Genomic DNA, 20,832 nt, shown 5'->3' with positions numbered 1-20,832 from the left:
AATTTAGTAAGACCCTATCTCAAAATTTTTAAAAAATAAACAAAAATTTAAAAGGGTTAGGATGGTAGCTCAGTGTGAGGTCCTGGGTTTAATCTCCAGTACCACAAATAAGCAAACAAAAACACCTGTCATAGGATTAACTTAGATCTGCTTGCCTGAAGGAAATTTGTTCGTTCCCTCTCCACCCCACCCCCACCTGGGGTTGGACCAAGGTCCTTCACACTGAGCCACAGTCCCATTTTTTTTTCTATATGTATTTTCTGAGAATGAGTCTCACTAAATTTGCCCAGGCTGGGCTTGAACTCATAATCCTCCTGCCTCAGCATCTCAGACCACACTTGACTTCATTCTTTTTCTTTTTTTTGTTTTGTTGTACTGGTTACCAAACCCAAGATCATATGTTCTAATAAATTTTTTTTTCTTTGGTACCAGGGATCGAACTCGTGTCCTTGCCCTTGTGCAGCAGGCAGCGAAACCACTGAGCTAAATCCCCGGCCTTTCTTTTTCATTAAATACCTTAATTGAGATTGACTGATGGTGGGGAATGGAGACTGACTGCTAGAGGCCATGGTATTTCTTTTGGTTATGATAAAAATGTTCTGTAATTAGATTGCATGATGGTTGTACAATTTTGTATATTAACACTAACAGCCACTCAAGTGTACATTTTAAAACAGTGAATTTTATGGCTATGTGAATTATATATTAGTTCTTTAAAAGTAGTAGAAAAAAACAACAGAAAGTAATTTCAAATTATAAAAGGCCTTCATGGGCCTGTATGTGTGTTTTGATTTTTTCTTTCTCCTCTTTTTTTTTTTTTATTTGTTACCAGGGATCAAACTTGGGACCTTGTACTTGCAAGGCAGGCAGCCGAACCACTGAGCTAAATCCCCCGCCCCTCTTTCTCTGCTTTTATTTTTCTTTTCTTTCCCAGTGGTGGGGATTGAATGCAGGGGCTCTTGCAGGCTAGGCAAATCTCTGCCAAGGAGCTACATCCTCAACCTCTTCTGAGCTATTAAGGCTTTACAGAAACTTTGAACGAAAATTATAGTGAACAATGAAAATCAGAATATTGAAAACTTTTTCCCGGAATAAAACTAAACATTTTCAGTTTTTCCCTTTGAGGAAAATGAAAGCTAAAGTTACTTTTGCATAATGGCAAGCAAAACAACTCTAGCGCCTTCCCTTTTCCACAGAAAAAAAATGCAGAGCTTCCCACTATAAGTTAGTATGTACTTCTCAATGTAGATTACTTTTTCTTGCCTGTTACTTTTCCCTGGACTCAGTATTCTAGTCACATTGGACTTCTTTCTGGTCTGCAAACAAACCAAGATTATTTATGCCTTAAGGACTTTAAAAGAAATAGAAATAAAATGCAAGAGACCCAGTTAAATTTGAATTTTACAGGACACAAAAATCAATAGATATACATCAGTACTATACATCAGTATACTATACATCAGTACTGAACCCACTGAGAAAGAAATCAGGAAAACAATTCCATTTACACTCTTTTTTTTAAAAATGAGATTTCTAGGAATAACCTAATCAAGACAGTGAAGACCTCTACATTGAAAATTATAGAACACTGAAGAAATTGAACAAGACATTAGAAAATGGAAAGATCTTCCTTGTTCATGGAACACTGTTAAAATGGCCATATTACCAAAAACAATCTACAAATTCAAATTGTTCCCCATTAAGATGTTAACATTTTTCAAAGAACTAGAAAAAATAATCTTAAAAATCATATGAAAGCACAAAAAGCCCAGAATAGCCAAAGCAGTCCCGAGCACAAAAAAGCAATCCCAGAGGCATCACAATGCCAGATTTGAAATTATATTACAAAGCCCTTGTAACAAAAACACTATGGCACTCATACTCTTAAGTGAAATAAACAGGACACACGTGTAAATACCAAACAGTTTCTCTGGTGTGAGAAACTCAAAGTGTAAATGAATACCAAAATGTATAATAGACAATGTGAAATAGGAAGAAAAGGTCCAAAGGGGAAGGGAAGGGAAGGGAGGGAAGTAGGGGAAAGGAAAGAAGGGAAAGGAAAAAATATGAGAAAAGGAAAAAATGGAAACTGTTTGTAAATAGGGAGGTGTGGAGGGGTTGAAGGGAGGGGGATATATATCATGTACAGGTACAAATTCCCAGTGATCAGTGTCATCATATTATATACCTAAAATGTACCAATAAACTTAATAAATCCAAAAAACACTATGGCACTGGCACAAAAACAGAAATCTAGATCAATGGAACAGAAGGCACAGAAACAAATCCAAGCACATATAGCCATCTGATTTCTGACAAGAGGGAGAAAAACATACACTGGAGAAAAGACAGCCTCTAACAAATAGTGCTGAAAAAACAGGATATCCATCCATATACAGATTGAAACTAGATCCTTATTTCTTCCTAATCCCCCTGTACTGAAATCAAATCAAAATTGATTTAAGACCTATATATAAGATAGGAAACTTTGAAACTCAGGGTGAGGGGTGGGAGGAACCCTCCTGCTGTTGGTGGGAATGTAAACTAGTATAATCACTATGGAAATCAGTTACATCATTCCTCAAAAATCTAAAGATAGGGGCCGGGGATTTAGCTCAGTGGTTCTGCCGCCTCCCTCGCAAGCACAAGGACCCGAGTTCAATCCCCGGTACCAAAAAAAAAAAAAATATAAAGACAGGCCACTTGATTGAGCAATACTACCCCCAGTAAATTACTGAAAGAATAAAAGACAATAAAAGAATAAAAAAAAAAAGAATAAAAGAATACTGTAGTGATATATGCACCATGTTTATAGCAGCATAATTCACAATAGCTAAACTATGGAAACAGATTAAATGCCCATCGGCTGATAAACAGGTAAAGACAATGTGTTAATTACTAAAGACAATGTGCAGTATTATTCAGCCATAAAAAGGAGGAAATCATATCATTTGCGTAAAAATGGATGAGCTGGAGACCATCATACTAAACTAAATCTATATTTAAGATGACAGGAAACTAAAAGGTAGACTTTAAAAGTTGGGGAAGATCAAGGGCAGGGAAGGCAAGGTAGAGAAGGGCAATGGGGACCAAAAAAATATATGCATGTACCAATACACCAAAATCTCATTCATATCATTAATATGCACTAATTTTTTAAAAATTGAATTTCAGACAAACAAAAGAACTGTTTTTTATGTAGAAGACATTCATCGTTACTCCTTAATTGAAATTTAACTGGATGTCCTATACTTTTATTTGCTAAATGTGCAATTCTAAATAAAAAGGTTTTCCTCTTTACTGATTAAAAACAAATTGCCAGGGATGTAGCTCAGTGGCGCCGCGCCTGCCTGGCAAGCGCAAGATCCTGAGTTCGATTCCCAGTACTTAAAAAAAACAGCTTAATGACCCGAGTTCGATCCCCGGTACCAAAAAACAACAACAACAACAAAGCCCCAACAAAACGCCAGCTTTCCTCGGGTTGTTAGTACTACACGTTTCTGTCACTACTAAACTGTGGCTTTGAGCGGGTTTGTGACTTAATCTCCCTCTGTAAGCGACGGACAGAGACCTACCTCACAAGAACTGTGAGGCTTAAGGTACTGTGTAGCGTTTTTCGCACAGCTGGCGCTTAGTAAATGGAAGTTATTTAACTACCACCAGGGCTCAGCTCGGCGCACAGGCGCAGGCCCGGCTGAGTTATTTAACCACCACACCTCAGAAAAGGGAGAGCAGAGCCAGCAATACTGCGCAGAGGAAATGAGCAACGCTTTCCACGCCCCAAATAAAGTTTGCAATCCGAACGCTGCTCCCAGAGGCCTTCGCGGAGCCCGCCCCGGCGGCGACAGGAGAAGGCGGGCAGTTGAGGCAAGAGCGACCAAACGCCACTTCCGGCAAGCGGAGCACGTGGTGCCGCCCAACTACTTCCGGTTTGGTGCGCCTTCCCTCTCCCTTAGTCTGCACTTTCAACAAAACTATGGGGCTTGGCATTTCCATCTGCCACTCCTATATTTCCTTCACTCTTTCTTCATTCTATCACAAGTTAAATGTGAAAATTAAGCTGCTAGAAATTAGAGACAGGCATGGCCGTAGAAAGAAGGAGCAGGCAGGAGGGCTGGCGAAAGTGCACAGCGGGAGCATCGCGCACCCTTTCCTCTTCGAAAGGAAGTTGCAGGGTCTGAATAGCTCCCGGAGCCGGCGGCTGTAGCTTCCGTGCGTCAACTTGACACTGGCCCGCTCCTTGGCCGCTGGTCTTATCAGCTGCTCTGCCGCCAGGTTCATGTGGAGGTTCTCAGGCGTCCGCGCCGCGCTTCGAGGGGTCCGGACCGCGGTGGAACAGTGCAGCCCGGCCGAGGCGGCGACTGAAAGGGCGGCGGGCGCGATGGAGCGAGCCGTAGTGCGCTGTGTGCCCTCCGAGCCCAAGCTGAGCCTGTCGTTTGCGCTGGCAGACGGCAGCCACAAGAACATGCAGCGGGATCAAAGCGAGCCGCTGGGTCGGGTCCTGAGCCGGATCGCGACCAACGCTCTCAAGGGCCACGCAAAGGCGGCCGCGGCCAAAAAGAGCAGGAAGAACCGGCCGAACGCGAGCTGCGACGCGGACTCTTCAGTGCCTGGACCTGAGCCGGCTGCGGCCTCTGACCCGGTGGTGAAGCTGTATTACCGGGAGGAGGCAGTGGCTGAGGATGTACTCAATGTGGATGCCTGGCAGGATGGCGCGGTGCTTCAGATCGGCGATGTCAAGTACAAGGTGGAGCGCAACCCGCCCGCCTTCACCGAGCTGCAATTGCCGCGCTACATCATGGCGGGCTTCCCGGTGTGCCCCAAACTCAGCCTCGAATTTGGGGATCCAGCGGGCTGTCTCTTCCGCTGGTACAAAGAAGCCAGGCCCGTAGCGGCGGAGCTTGAGGGCGGTGGCCCCTCTTCATTGTCTCCCTCTTCGCCGTCTGCCACTTGGACGGAGACTGGTGTGCAGGAGCGCGTCTACACCCCATCCAACGCTGACATCGGGCTACGGCTCAAGCTTCACTGCACACCAGGCAATGGCCAGCGCTTCGGGCCGAGCCAGGAGTTGGAAAGCGTGTGCCAGGTGGAGGCGGGGCCTGGCACGTGCACTTTTGACCACCGGCATCTCTACACCAAGAAGGTGACAGAGGACTCTCTCATCCGCACGGTCTCCTACAACATCCTGGCAGACACGTACGCCCAGACTGAGTTCTCCAGAACTGTGCTGTACCCATACTGTGCCCCCTACGCCCTGGAGGTCGACTATCGCCAGAACCTTATCCAGAAGGAACTCACGGGCTACAATGCAGACCTCATCTGTTTGCAGGAGGTTGACCGCGCAGTGTTTTCAGACAGCTTGGTACCTGCTCTGGAGGCCTTTGGGCTAGAGGGCGTGTTTCGAATCAAGCAGCAGGAAGGTCTGGCCACTTTTTACCGGAAGTCAAAGTTGAGCCTCCTTGGCCGGCATGACATTTCTTTTCAGGAAGCCTTGGAGACCGACCCACTTCACAAAGAACTGCTAGAGAAGCTGGTTTTGTACCCATTGGCGCAGGAGAAGGTGCTCCAGAGATCTTCTGTCTTGCAGGTGAAGTAGCTCCGCCTGACTCTTCATAAACTCAGGCATCTTTAGGGACCTGAAAGGGCAGGGTGGAGGGATGATAGTGAAATGAAACTATCCAGGTTTTATTGAAACTTATGTTTATTCTTGTATCCTCGGTACAAAGTTCAGTTTTCATTCATTAATTCAACACATTTATTTAGCGCCTATATTGTGCCTGCCACACTGCAGGTTACTGTCAACACGACAAACAAGAACTTTCTTAAAGTGCTTACAATCTAGGGAGACACATGCTAAATACAAGAATAATAGTGGTGGCTAATTTTTTCTATATTTGTCAGTCACTGACACAATTTAAAGTTCCTAAGGTTTAAGTGCCTGTTGTGTTTTATGAGGTACTTCGTAGCTATTAGCTAGTATTTTGTATCACTGGCTCTCTTAACCTGTTCCTTCCAGCTTGACCCACCGGTGATACATTCGTGACTGCTCACTGGTGGGTCAAGCTGCCAGTAGCAAGAAATACGAATTACTTTCCTATATAACCATGTTGGTCTTTACAGTAATCTGTTTATTAAAGGACCTGCCTTTAATCCCAGCACTCTGGAGGCTGAGGGAAGAGGCTTTCCTCGAGTTCAAGGCCAGCCTAGACTACATAGTGAGTTCAAAGCTAGCTTGGATTACATAGCGAGACTCAAAAAAACCAAAAACAATTTAAAGAGTAGCTGCCATCTTTTTGTGTTTTGTGCACCTCTGTGTAAATTCATATAATTGAATGCACACAACAGCCCTCCATGAGGGGAGATGGTCTCTTTGTCATTATGAAACTGGCTTAGAAGCGTGTCTCTCTGCTATAAATGAGAATTATTCAAATATAAGTCTGCCTGATTCCAAAGCCTGTGCTTACAGATTTGAAAACACTGTCTCCAACCTTAACTTTGACATCTGAAAGGTATTTTTATAGGCGCTTTATATGTTGGACAGTTATTAAAATGTTACAATGGATCTTAGTCACATATATCCCAAAACATCAGATTTCATAATTGCTGTCTTCATTAAGGGAAGGAAATGGAATAAAATGTCACTTCATCATATTAGGTAAAAACATTCAGGAAATTGGCTGGCACCAACTGAACTCTTGGCACTTTATTTTAGGTTTCAGTTCTTCAGTCTACAAAGGACTCTTCTAAAAAGATATGTGTTGCTAATACGCATCTCTACTGGCATCCCAAAGGTAGGTTTTACTGTATTTGTCTTCACAGTGACTTAAACAGTGACAAGTTTGTTAAAATGCACACAGTACATACAATATCTTGAATGTCACTCATTAGATACTATAGTTTGTGAAGTTGGGTTTTTTTTTTTCTTTTTTTACTTACGGACAACTTTTAAAAGTACTTATATTAATGTTTTTTTATATTCCTAGGTGGTTACATTCGTCTCATTCAGATGGCAGTAGCCTTGGCTCACATTAAACATGTCTCATGTGATCTGTATCCTGACATTCCCGTTATATTTTGTGGGGACTTCAATAGTACGCCATCAACAGGAATGTATGAGTTTGTCATCAGTGGCAACATTCCAGAGGATCATGAAGATTGGGCTTCCAATGGGGAAGAGGAAAGATGCAACATGTCTCTCAAGCATTTCTTCAAATTGAGAAGTGCTTGTGGTGAACCTGCTTACACAAATTATGTAGGTGGCTTTCATGGGTGTCTAGATTACATTTTCATTGACTTAAATGCTTTAGAGGTTGAACAGGTGATTCCATTACCTAGTCATGAAGAAGTTACCACCCATCAGGCCTTACCTAGTGTTTCCCATCCATCTGATCACATAGCTCTTGTATGTGATTTAAAATGGAAATAGATGTGCTTACTGGCATTTATTTAAGGTCTGAAAGGGAAATTAGTTACTTTGTAGGAAATTTAACCCCCAAAGAGGACCTCTAGCCACTAATATAAAACCTTATGTTCAGTAGGCCAGGGATTTAGCTCAGTGGTTCCGGACACAAGGTCCCAAGTTCGATCTCCGGTACCAGAAACAAAAAAACAAACAAAAACCTTATGTTCATTCCTTAGTAATGTTCCAGATGTCTTTGTCACAAGACTATTCATGTTTGCATTGTATAGTTTCTCTACCTTTTTTCCATAAACTTGGAAGAAAAATATATTTATGACTGGCAAGAAGAAAACTGAACTGTGTACATTTTTAGAAGTGATTTTTTAAGCTGGTAATTAAGAATTTTTAAAATACCCTTTGAATGATCTTTCATAACACATTTCAAATTGAATCATGTTTCTATAATTAGGGGAAAGGAATTGCACGCAAGTTAAGGTGGGAGACTTAAGTTCTGACACAAGGAAGGAATAACTTCAGGGTCTGCCTCTACCTCAATTTGGCTAGCAATTTATTACAACTTCAGAGCTTTAACAAAAGATTAAAACATACCATCACCAACTTTTACTGCTTTTCCTTCATTTTTCAGCTAACAAGGTATTTGCATTCTTTAGTATTTAGTACATGTAATGCATCAATATAATTCTCACTCATACTGAAGCTCAATTTTTAGGATGTAAGCACAGTTAAATATTCAAAGTGAGCAGTGACATATTCATCATCTTTATTCTTGCCCATGAAAAATGTTCATAAATCAACAGGGTATCTGACCATGATATTAGAGGATACAGCACAATACATTATTTTATGAGAAACTGTCTACCAATACAGGCTGGAAAACTTCGGATGAAGCATTGAGCATTTATATGTTACAAGAATTTTCAAAATTTTGTTTTTATAAATAGGAAAAAAGTAGGGTTATTCAGCATATCTGAAATAAAAACTGTTCTTTTTATAGATAAGCATTATAATTCAGTTACAGAACAACACTGTATATATAATTCGTTGTAAAAGAAAATTTAAATATGAAGCCAAACTCTTGAAAACTAGAAAGAAGGAGGTGGACTAATTAGTGTCCATAGGAGTAACCAAGCTTTACTAACTCATTCATCACTATACCTTACTTTTTTCTTTTTTTGGTACCGGGGATCGAACTCGGGTCCTTGCACTTGTGCAGCAAGCAGCAAAACCACTGAGCTAAATCCCTGGCCCACTATACTTTACTTTTAATCTTTTAGCTGTTGCTTTTGATGTTTAGGATAACTGTAATGTTATCTCACATTCTGCATTTAATCTCTAGCTCAAGTGTTAAAAACCTACTCACCTCAAGAAAAGCTCTGAGTCTTGAAAGCCCATGTTTCAAATTCTTTAATCTCTGAAGCTAATATCATAAGAAATTGTTCTCTTGTTAATGTAGTCTGTACTTTCACATCCTGCTGTCAAATGTATTGTTAAACTCTTAGTTTAGTAAGCTTGAGAATGAGGTTTTACCAGCACTTCATATTGAACCTTGAAGTAAAGTACTTGAAGGAAAAGAGTAAAGAGCCATTTTCTTGGGATCTTATTTAGAAAAGACTATAAATGAATAAATTGATGCTACCAAATTGTGCCTTTGTAAGTACCATTTTTGAGAGCATTTCAACAGCAGTTTATAAATATGCAAATAAATTAAAACCAGAATCTGATTCTTTTTACAATATACTATATACTTTTTTCCTTCTTTTATTTTTATTTTTTTTATTTTTATTTTTTTGAGTTAGGGTCTTGCTGTGCAGTTTAGGCTGGTCTTGAACTCTGTGTAGCCCAGGCTGCCCCTGAAATTGTGGTGATCCCCTGCCTCAGCCTCCCGAGTTCTGGGATTACAAGTAGGCACTACCACACCTGGCTTCCTTCTCTTTTTTTTTGTTTTTTTTTTTGTTTGTACCAGGGATTGATCTCAGGACCTTGTACTTGTGAGGCAGGCATGGGTACCACTGAGCTAAATCCCAGCCCTCCTTCCTTTTTAAGATTTGTGTTTGGTCTGCTTTCAAATATGTTGACAGACCCATATAGTAACTTGAGAAGAAATCCCTAAGTTTCTCAGCAAAAACTTTTGAGTTAAAGTAAAAAATTGTAGCATGATTATGATTACCCATGCCCATGAAAAAAGCATAATACAGCTTCTGTATTAACATCATGGCTGGCTGGATTATACTTTGGTCAGAAAAACTCTAAGCACTTATAAAACATTCCATGTTGTTAAGTCCTTAAATTTGGGGGCCAAGAATGTAGCTCAGTGACACAGCGTCTGCCTGGCAAGCACAAGTCCCAGAGTTCGATTCCCAGTACCAAAAAAAAAATAACAAAACAACCTAAGTCCTTAAATTTGGTATTTCTTGATTAGATCCAGATATTTCAGGATAGTGGGATAATGGAATGTTATTTTGAAGTGCTATATACTGTAGTAAAATCTCCAATATTTTAAAATGATGAGTCCAAAGATAGGGAACATTGAGAAAATTACATTAATAGCATACCAAAATTCCCTTATCCTCATGACTTAGGAAAACGTGTTGCTCAGAAATGTTGAAAGCTATCTTTGTGACTTAATTTTTCTCACATTTGGAATTTTTAATCCCTTTAATAAACATGGGAAGTACAACATTCTATGGTAAAACACATTTTATGTCACAGGTTCTTGCTATAGGAATTAACATTTCAAAAATATTTACTAAGAGTATTTAGAACATGTTATTTTGTTAAAATGAATTCTTGTAGTTGCCACTACAGCAGACAAGTACACTGATAGTTCATAATTCATTAGCAGACAAATCATTTCTGGCTACAATGTGTGTTGCTTTTAAAATTGTGAGTACTGCCAGGCATAGTGGTGCACACCTGTAATCCCAGTACTTGGGAAGCTGAGGCAGGAGGATCATTGAAAATTTGAGGCCAGCCTGGGCTACGTAGTGAGCTCAAGGCCAGCCTGCACTACGTAGTGAGACCCTGTCTCAAGAAAATAAAAATTGTGAGTACTAAGATCAGTTATTTCAACTTTCTAACAGTTTCACTGAATGGTGAATGGTTTTTGAGAGTAATAAAATACAATCGAATCATAATGTATTGGTTTCATACTAAAGATAGGTCTCTGAGGAACATTAAATACAAAGGAGAAAAGGTCAGACACAATTGTGGGAAGATCTCCCTGGTGGAAACTGACATTTGTAGATCTTATATTCTCTAGACAAAGATTTCCTACAAACTAATTTGATTGAGACAAATCCAAAATCCATATGCAATGAGATGTTTGCACTGTTAGTTTATTACATGACCCACACGACAGTTCATTAAGGAAAAATACTTCAAATATAACCAACACTTTCTAAATACAATTCAAAAACACTTACATGTTTTGAAAACTTTAATATTTTAAAGTGGCACTCCAAACACTCCCTAGAGCTGGGCATGGTGGCACATGCCTGTAATCCCAGCACTTGGGAGGCTGATGCAGGAGGATTGCCAAGAGTTCAAGGCCAGCCTGCACTACAAAGTGACCCTGTCTCATTTCTCAGACAAATATATGAGAAAATGTCCAACATCACTTGTCATTCCAGAGATGCAGGTGAAAACAACATTGAGATTCCACCTCACCCCAGAAAGAATGGCTGCTATCAAGAAATCAACAAATAAATGCTGGCAGGGTTATGGGAAGAAAGGAACCCTTCTCCATTGTTAGTGGGAGTGCAGACTGGTGTAACCACTGTGGAAGTCAGTATGGAGATACCTCAGAGAACTAGGACTAGAGGTCCCATTTGACCCAGCTATTCCCCTGCTGGGGATCTTCCCCAAAGAATGAAAAGAATCATACCACAGTGAAATATGTGCACCCATGTTCATAGCAGCACAGTTTGTAATAGCTAAAGCTTGGAAGCAGCCTAAGTGCCCATCAACTGGAAACTGGGTAAAGAAGATGTGGTTTTTTTATAAAATGGAGTACTACTCAGCCATAAAGAATGAGAAACTAGTCATTTATAGCTAAATGGGTATATATCAAGGCCACACTCTTAAGTGAAATAAATAGGACACACGAGTAAATACCAAATAATTTCTCTGGTGTGAGAAACTGATAGTGTAAACAAGGGTTAAAATGATTAAAATGAATAATTGATAATTTGAAATAGGAAAAAAGGTCCAAAGACAAGGAGTGAAGGGAGGAGAAGGGGAAAGGAAAAGAGGGAAAGGAAAAATTGAGAAAAGAAAAAAAAAATGGAAATGAAATCTATGTAAATAGGGAAGGGTGGAGGGGTTGAAGGGCACCCAGGTAATGGGGAAAAAAATAACCAAGATACATCATGTACAGGTACAAGCACCCAATGATAAATGTAAATGAATTGTATACCTAAAATGTACCAATAAAAGAACAAAAAAAAAAAGTGACCCTGTCTCAAAAAAAAAAAAAAACTACCTAGACTTTATTTGGGAGGAGGAAACAATTTTAAGACCTTTGACTAATAAGCATTAGGTTTTATGGTCCCACTTTACAGAAAAAGGATGTGTCAATTTTGATACTGAAGGTGTTGACAGGTATGGTGGTAAAAATCTAATCTCAGCTACTCTGTAGCCTGAGGCAAGAGAATTGCAAGCTGGGCCAGCCTGGGCAATTTAGCTGTAGGGAACAGGGGAAGGGGACGTTACCAGAACCTCTGCAGTAAGTTCTAGTCTGTGAGCCACGGCAGCACACGGTGAATTACAGGAAAGGTAGACAAATGAGACTGAGAAGGAGCTGAGCTTTGGGTCTGATCAGTGCTGCTCAGGGCAGCAAAGACAAAGTCCCCTAGCTTGCAGCACCTTTTATTCAGTACGTGGGGAAACAGATGTAACAAGTGAAATGCAGAGTTCAGTACTTCATACTGGGATAAACAAGGTGTAACAAAAGACAGGGGGGGAGTGGAAATCTAAGAACAATGAGGAACTATGCAGATGAAGATTTGGTTCCTCCCTGGCGTCTCCCGGAGGTGTGGCCTTGTCCTGGAGCATTACAGCATCCGGGGATCACTGAGTTCTCAGTTGTGACCCGAGGCCAAAATGAAATTATGTCTGGAATGTCATAGCTGGCCTGTAGGCAGAACTAGGCCTACTCAAATGATTTTTCCCTAGAATTAGGTAGCATTGCTCCCAACACTTAGCAAGACCTTGTCAAAATAATTTCGTTTTTTTGGTACTGGGGATCGAACTCAGGACCTTGCACTTTCGAGGCAGGTGGCAGAACCACTGAGCTAAATCCCTGGCCCCGAAATAAATTTTTTAAAAGGCTAGGGATTTAGCTCAGCATTAGAGTGCCTGCCTAAACATGGACTACACTAGGCCCTGGTTCTATCCCCAGTACTGGTGGGGGAGTAATTAGAAGTGTATTAATTTGGGTGATTTTTTTTTTAAAGCACTAATTTCAGAATAACAATACTGCATTCTGAGATAATACTAGAGCATTTTTTGAGATAAAATTCACATATGGTTAACCATTTTATCGTGCACTATTCAATTACATTTAGTATATTCACAATGTTGTCCAACTATGTAGTTCCAAAACATTTTCATGACCTCAAAATGAAAGTCTGTACCCATTTATACAATCAGTCCCCATTCCCACCACTCCTCAGCTCCTAATAACCACTACTGTTTCTTCCCTATGGATCTATTTTTGTTATTTCATAAAATTGGATCCATATATAACCTTTTGTATCTGGCTTTATTTAGCTTGCTTTTAAGGTTCATCCTTGTTATAGTATGTATCATTACTAATCGTTTTTTTGGCTGAATAATATTCCATTAAATGGATATACATTTTATTTATTTAAGTGGGCATGTGGATTTGTAAGACTGAGGGCCTTACCAAACGCTCCGAGGAGCTGACTGCAGTGAGGATCACCCAGGAGGAAACACACCGGACAGATTGAGATAGTAAAAAAAACAGACCTTTATTAGTCTGGCCAGACGGCACCCTCCAAACAAACAAGCTCAGAGAGGCCCCGAGCTCAGGGGGTTGGAAGGTTTTATAGGGGGTGCAGGGGAGCTTAGCAAGCAGAACTACAGAAGCGGAATTTTTGCGGTTAGGGGACGGTTTGGGGAGTTTGCAGATGTTCTTTACTTATCTAACAGGATGTTCTTTACACAGAAACAATGGTACATTCCAGGGTGTCTTAACAGATAAACAAGTACATTCCAGAAACTCTGTGTCCTTTAGTGAACCCGAAACCCACAGGGACAAGTTGGAGGGCCTGTAACAAGATGGCGTTACTTGTGCTAAGTCTCACCTGGGTCTTACAGATTCTCATCTTTTAGCTGCTGTGAACATTTGTGCACAAGTTGTTTGTTTGAACATATACTTTACATTATTTTGGGTACATTCCTAAGGGTAGATTGCTGGGTCATATGGTAATTCTCTTTAACCTTTTGGGACACTGCCAGGTTTCCACAATGGCTACACTATTTTATATTCTCCCAGTGATGTACAAGAGTTCCATTTTCTTCATACCGTCACCAATTTATTTGTGGTTTTTAAAAGGCATCCTAGTGGATGTTAAATGGTACCAATGCATTTTTAACTTTAGTTGGATTATCTTTGCTGTAGTCATGAACTAATTATTCACAGTGATTTATGTCAGGTAAAAGGGCCGAAGACCAAGACCAGACCAGGCCACAACAAGCCTTTATTAGGGGAATAGATCTGCCGGGCTGTCTCTGAACAAAGGAGAGACAAAAGCAATATGGCTGGGGCAGGGAGAGTCTTTTATAGAGACTGGGGTGGGGTTTGTAGGGGCTGAGGCGGGGTTGAGTGAGGTAGTGACTAGGGAATGGAGGAGCCGGTGATGTCACTAGGTGGTAGGAGGTGAGCGAGTATTAGGTTACTGTCTAGGTGGGAACAGGGGCATGCTGGGAAGAAGGGTTTGTTCTTTGGTGGGAGCAACCATCTTGGCATGATGTCACACAGGGGAGGGGGCAAGGCACCATAGGAAGAGGGCAGCTACTATACATAATAGCTGCTGAGGTGGTGGGAGACCTATCAATTTACTCAACCTATTTTTCCAGACAACCCATCTAGAGCAATTCCTAATTATAAGCTTTATCAAGTGGGAGTTTCCTTTGAGGGAGATTTGGGAAGACTAAAGTTACAAAAATACCAAAGCACTGGGTGCAGGATATACCTGTAACCCTAGATACTTATGAGGCAGAGGCAGGAGGATTGGAAGTTCATGGCCCACCTACTAACTTCACAAGACTCAAAAAAAGAAAAAGGGATAGAGGGGGCTGGGGATTTAGCTCAGTGGTTCCGGCGCCTGCCTCACAAGCGAAAGGACCCAAGTTCAATCCCCAGTACCAAAAAGAAAAAGGGATTGAGGTATATTTCATTGGTAAAACACAACTGGGGGTTTAATCCCCAAAAGATAAAAAATTCTCTTTCTCTCCCTCTCTCTCTCCCTCCCCCTCCCCCTCCCCCTCCTCGGGCAACAATGCCTAAATACTCACTCCTAAGGAAAAAAAAAAATCACACTCTGACTTTAAAAAAAAAATCATTTTGAAAACCCTAAGTTTAAGAAAAGCTTTCAATTTTAAAAAAAAAAAACAGAAACAAAACATTAAACTAATGACACTGTAAAGCATAAGGTCAAAAAAAATCTGCTAGTTAGCCATCCTGAGTGTACTGAATCATCAAAGGCAGATGCTAGAATTTACATATAAATGATAATCTTAACTTGGTAAACATCAGTTCAGCTTGATTCAGTCTATGACAACAAACTGAGTTGTAAAAAATCCATGTTTTTACTCATAACTTTAAATTTCCTTAATTTTACTAAAACTAAACTAAATCATTAATTTCATCAACCCATTTCATGTGTTGATTCTGTCAAAGCATTTACAAACAGTCCATTTTGCCCAGAAAATCACTTTCATGATGCCATCCTAATATTGCTGATCTACATTTCCTTTAGTATACAGAAGTAACCTAAGTCATTTTTGCTAGTTTAGCCTGTTCGTATTTCTATACTGAATTTGGGTCAGTAGAGAATTTGACAGGCTTTATTTAGGTGAGGTTCTTATATTGGATGAATAACAGGTACTTTACAAAGCTTCTTTAGTTCTCCTGTGGAATAATTTGGAGAAACAAAGTATCCAGGGATAAAATTACTTAGGAACAAAATGGCTTCCTCAAAAATGCTGGGCTGTCTTGGATATCTTAAACCAAGAAAGGGTATTTGTTCAAGCAGTACAACTTTTTTTTTTTTTTAGCAGTACAACTTTTAAGAACTATACATTAATAAGTCCCTGACTTACAAACATTCAAGCTGTGAACTTTCACAAATACGAACAGACCTCGCAGTAGGAACATTCATAGATGCAAACAAATCATGGAATTAGCACGTGTCTGCCAGATAGTATCACAGCTGTGCTGCTGAGGGCTTACTGTACAGTGCTCAGTCAGAGCCCAGGATGTCCCGAAACAAGAGGAAAAACAGAGGTGATGTGGAGGGGACTGCTGGGAAGCACAAAGCAATGTACATTGTACATTTGTGAGAAAGGTCTCACTTTGTCAGACTTAAGAGCAAATCCGACTTATGAAAGTTCTCCCATAACTGAACTCATTCGTTAAGTCAAGGATTTACTGTATTGTAAATAATGTAATTTTATTACTTCTCTCCTGACCTTTTATTACATTACCTAGAAAAATCTGGCTTTCTGCATTTTGGCTTGTGTCCTTTTCCTTCATCTAAACAAAATACTGTAACCCCATGATGATTTTGATCTTCTATCCTAAATTAATGTTTTTCTCACTGCATGTCAAACTAATTGACAGACTGGCCCCCAAAAGAAACCCCATACTCATTAGCAGTCCTCCAAATTCTCACTAGCTCCTTCAACTACTTACCTACTTTGTCTCTATGAATTTCTACTGTGGGTATTTCATATAAATGAAATCAATTAAATTTTTTTTTTGGTACCGGGGATCGAATTCGGGTCCTTTCGCTTGTGCAGCAGGTGGTAAAACCACTGAGCTAAATCCCCAGCCCTAAATCAATTAATTATAGTTAATTTTTTTTTTTTTTTGTACCCAGGATTGAACACAGGACCTTGTGTTTGCGAGGCAGGCACAGCACCACTGAGCTAAATCCCCAGCCCATGTAATTAATTTTTTGACTGGCTTCTTTCACAAAATCTTCAGGTGCTTTTATACTGTACCATGTATCAGTATTTTTTTTTACTCATTTTCATAACTATTCCATTGTGTGAATATACCACATTTTATCAGTTGATGAGCATTTAGATTGCTTCCACTTTTTGACTTCTCTGCGTAATGCTGCTATAAACAATTTGTTTACAACTTTTTGAGTGGATACATTTTCATTTCTCTTGTGTATGTACATAGGAGTGGAAATGATGGCCTCTTGGGGACTATTTAACTTTCTGAGGATCTACCAGGGTATAAGTGAAAGGAGTTGCACCCATTTTACATTCCCACTTGCAATATGAGGATTCTAATTTTTCCACTTTATAATCTTTCCAATGACAGATATCCTGGTGTGAAGTGGCATCTCACTGTGGTTTTGATTTACAGTACATTTCTCTGATGGGGACATGTTCCAAGACCCTCCATGGATGGCTGAAACTGCATATAGTACAAAACCTTATGCAATGTTTTTTCCTACACATATCTATGATAAAGCATAATAAAAAGTATAGTAAGAGATTAAAATAAGAACATACTGGGCTGGGGATTTAGCTCAGTGGTTCCGCTGCCTGCCCTGCAAACACAAGGACCAGAGTTTGATCCCCTGTACCAAAAATAAATAAATAAATAAATAAGAACATACTATAATAAAAGTTACTTAAAATTTGTTTCTGAGAGCCGGGGATTTAGCTCAGTGGTTCCGGTGCCTGCCTTGCAAGCGCAAGGTCCTGAGTTCGATCCCTGGTACAAAAAAAAATTTGTTTCTGAAATTTTCCACTTAAGTAATTTTGAAATGTTGCTAAATCAAATACAGCAACCTTGAAAAGCAAAACCACAGATGAGGGGAAACTACTGTACTTACTTATTAGTCTGAATGGCACTCAATCCAAGCTAAAAAAGAACCAATGTAACCAAAGTCAGGTCAGTTCCTAAGAGCTAGTTCTCTCCATACAGAAGGCAGGCTGGGGCCGAGGATTTAGCTCAGTGGTTCCGTCACTTGCCTTGCAAGTGCAAGGACCTGAGTTCAATCCCTGGTACCAAAAAAAAAAAAAAAAAACCAGAAGACAGGCTAAGTCTTGCAACTCCAAGTACTTTTTTGCTCAATAAAGCAAAAGCATATCATAACAGTGTAGAAATCACTGACAAGTTCAGGAGGCAACCATCTCCACTGTCCTTTAACACACAAACTATCTAAAAGGCATTCACTGTGGTAGTACAACTACTTTATTCTATCCCTGAGTCCATATATGCTTTTGCTATTCATGTCTCACAATCTTTGTTCTTACAGTTTAACTAATCAAACATTTTGCAGTGGTGCCTCAGTTCATGAACTTCTTTCTTTCCAAGATTCTGGTGGCAAAATGAATTGGACAAGAACCGAATCAAATTTCCCTGTAAGGTCAACATTGAACCTAACCATTAAATTTGATTCGGTTCTTGTCCAATTCGGTTTGTGACCAGAATTGTGGAAAGGATTAAATTCCTGAACCAAGGTGCCACTGGATATTGGTTTGTGGAAACTGTAAAAGTATATTTGTCTAAAAGTCACAAAGAAACATTTTCTAAGAAACAAAAACAGCCAACCTTCAAGTAGTAGTAATTTAGGCACCTGAATACAATGTCACAACATATATACTAGAAGAAATGTATCAAGGAGTTTAATAACTCAATTTTAGAGCCAATCCTAATCAATCCTTTTTTTTTTTTTTCTTGGTACTGGGGATCAAACTCGGGTCCTTGCGCTTGCGCAGCAGGCGGCAAAACCACTGAGCTAAATCCCCGGCCCTAATCAATCTGTTAATCTGGTCTTTAAAGTAAAATGGTTTTTGGTTTTGGTTTTTTGAGACAGGATCTTGCTATGTAGCCCAGGCTGGCCTTGAACTCGCAGCAATACTCCTGCCTCAGCCTCCTGAGTGTTGGGATTACAGACATGCACCACCACACCAGGCTGTTTATTTTTCTTAATGAGATAAGCTTATAAACCTAGAGGGAGGGATGTAGTTCAGTGGTAGTGTGTTTGCCTACTACATATGAGACCCTAGGTTCATCAAACTATGGTGCTATATCCCACTTCCCAAAAAACTATAGTATTTCATTCTAAATGTCTTCCTAAAAATAAGTCTGCTGACAGCAGGTCATTCCCAATCATATTCTCAGAATTAAGCCGGTCACGGTTGCAACCAACAGTAATCCCAGCTTTCTGGGAGGCTGTGGCAGGAGGATCCCTTGTTCAAGCAACCTGAGAACCTGTCTCAAAATCAAAGCTTAAAAGAGGGTTGGGGATATGGGGAGGTAGCTCAGTAAGAAGGCCCGGGATTCAATCCCCAGTATCATAAATACACACATGCATTTCCAAATAATCAGACTGTAGAGCTGCTTCCCTATATCAGATCTTCACACAATATACTTACTACTCAATCTAATTTTCATAGTCTATCAAATTTGGCAACTAGTATTTATGGTATTGAATCATGAAGCAGAACTACAAGAAATTTTTTTTTTTTTTTTTGGTACCGGGGATCAAACTCGGGTCCTTGCACTTGTAAGGCAGGCTCCAGAAACACTGAGCTAAATCCCCAGCCCAAGAATTTTTTTAAAGACAAAGTTTTTGCTATATAACTCAGGTTGGCCTCAAACTCTGATCCTCCTCTGCCTCTGCCACCCGAGTGCTGAACTTAAAAAGTCAGAAGTCACTTTCAAAGCTCCATGACAGAAAACCCAGAAATCTCAGATTTAAGAAACTCGGATCCCATTTAAGTGAGTTGAAATTAATTACTGTATGAGAGATAATTCTGTACTTATACTAAAGTGGAAATCTCTAAATACAGTGGCATCTCGGTTCATGAACTTCATTTGTTCTACGATCTTGGAAAAGATGGTCACATTTTGTGTTTGTGTGGGAAAGATGGCCACAATCATGTTTGTCATGATACAGAGTTTGCAAACAAAAACAAAATTCTGACAAACATTTTGCAAACAAAAGCTTTCATGAACCAAGGCACCACTGTATACTGATTTTCTGAAAAATTATAAAGTAACATTTAAGTTTTCTTTTCTTTTTTTCTTTGGACTGGGGACTGAACTCAGGACCTTGTGCTTGAGAAGCAAGCAGCAGAACCACTAAGCTAACTCCCCAGCCCAAGTTTTATTTTCAATAAAGGAAAATTCATAAAAATTAAAATCTTCAACAAAATATCAAGCTGTTACATCATGGAAAATCAGCTGATAAGCAACACAAAAGGACAAAGGGAAATACTGACCAAAAATGTAAAGCTTACTGGGCAGTCAGATAGGGAACAGATACTTGTACTATTTTAACTGTGATGCTGCTAGTAAGACTTTAAGGAATACAACTGTTCTTCAGTTTCTCTATTAACATATTTGAAAAAAAAATTTTGTTTTAAACATTTTTTTTTTCCGGTACCAGGGATCGAACTCGGGTCCTTGCGCTTGCGAAGCAGGCGGCAGAACCACTCAGCTAAATCCCCCGCCCAAAAAAAACAAATTTGATAATTATTTGACAGAATACTTTTTAATCCAGGAGTATAATCAACTGTTCTCTATAACAGAGGTCACTGAGACGTCTAATTGAAGGATCAACAATGAGTTTAACATTTCCATGAATAACAAGCATTCAGTCTTGACAGTATTAAGTATTTCATAAGATTCCTACACATTGCAATTAATTAGGACAGTGGTGGTGATTTTGTAAGTTTACCTAAAATAGGGAAAGGATTATTGGGTCATCTTACAATGTATTCTTTTTCCCAAAGCATTTGCTACTTTCTATTTGAAAAACAGTAAAACAACTCAATGTGATTTTTAAAAGAAATACTACAGGCTGAGGATTTACCTCACTGGTTCTGCCGCCTGCCTCGCAAGTGCAAGGTCCCGAGTTCGATCCCCACTCCCAAAAAAAAAAAGAAATACTAAGACAGAAGAAAACTTTCTAGAAGTAAAAACATGTCATGTTTCCCAATTAATGCTTTTTTTAAAAAACAGGCAATTTCAGAAATTCTTTTTAATCCACTTATGGAAAACTAGGCAATTTTATTTTCTTCAATACACCCATTTTCAAATGAGAGTGTATGGATTCTTACCACCTCTAGAGTTCATGAAAACATAATCCACTATTAGATTAGCTTTATAAAATTAGAAACTATAATTCTAACAC

General features: G+C 39.7%; 2 protein-coding genes across 13 annotated transcripts in view; one reads left to right on the top strand and one right to left on the bottom strand.

The window, feature by feature from the left end:
• Nucleotides 1–3,881, bottom strand: part of Dnah12 (dynein axonemal heavy chain 12) — a 277,734-nt gene extending 273,853 nt beyond the window's left edge. For 9 of the 12 annotated variants that reach the window (XM_087182321.1, XM_087182331.1, XM_087182327.1 and 6 more), the window contains exon 1: nt 3,576–3,881. The gene's annotated coding sequence lies outside the window, so the exon portion shown is untranslated. The remainder of the gene's footprint in view (nt 1–3,575) is intronic. The other 3 variants (XM_087182330.1, XM_087182325.1, XM_087182323.1) reach the window with 2 other exon arrangements.
• A 262-nt stretch (nt 3,882–4,143) lies between these two features.
• Pde12 (phosphodiesterase 12) lies at nt 4,144–10,099 on the top strand. Its single transcript, XM_004864222.3, has 3 exons — nt 4,144–5,587; nt 6,713–6,791; nt 6,984–10,099. The coding sequence occupies exons 1-3, from the start codon at nt 4,280–4,282 to the stop codon at nt 7,424–7,426; spliced, it is 1,830 nt and encodes a 609-aa protein (XP_004864279.1). The 5' UTR covers nt 4,144–4,279; the 3' UTR covers nt 7,427–10,099.
• Nucleotides 10,100–20,832: the final 10,733 nt, after the last annotated feature.

Source organism: Heterocephalus glaber, unplaced genomic scaffold, assembly GCF_053883595.1.
Source record: "Heterocephalus glaber isolate CG9 unplaced genomic scaffold, H.glaber_assembly_v1.0 deba00001472, whole genome shotgun sequence".
NCBI lineage: Eukaryota > Metazoa > Chordata > Mammalia > Rodentia > Bathyergidae > Heterocephalus > Heterocephalus glaber.
Note: the sequence above shows the minus strand (reverse complement) of the source record. Positions and strands in the feature narration are given on the sequence as shown.

Bases quoted from the DNA above. Each gene is read 5' to 3' on its own strand.
- Pde12 (XM_004864222.3), top strand. From the start codon at position 4,280: ATGTGGAGGTTCTCAGGCGTCCGCGCCGCGCTTCGAGGGGTCCGGACC. The intron at 5,588-6,712 runs GTGAAGTAGCTC...ACTTTATTTTAG, and splicing joins AGAGATCTTCTGTCTTGCAG to GTTTCAGTTCTTCAGTCTAC. The intron at 6,792-6,983 runs GTAGGTTTTACT...TTATATTCCTAG, and splicing joins TCTCTACTGGCATCCCAAAG to GTGGTTACATTCGTCTCATT.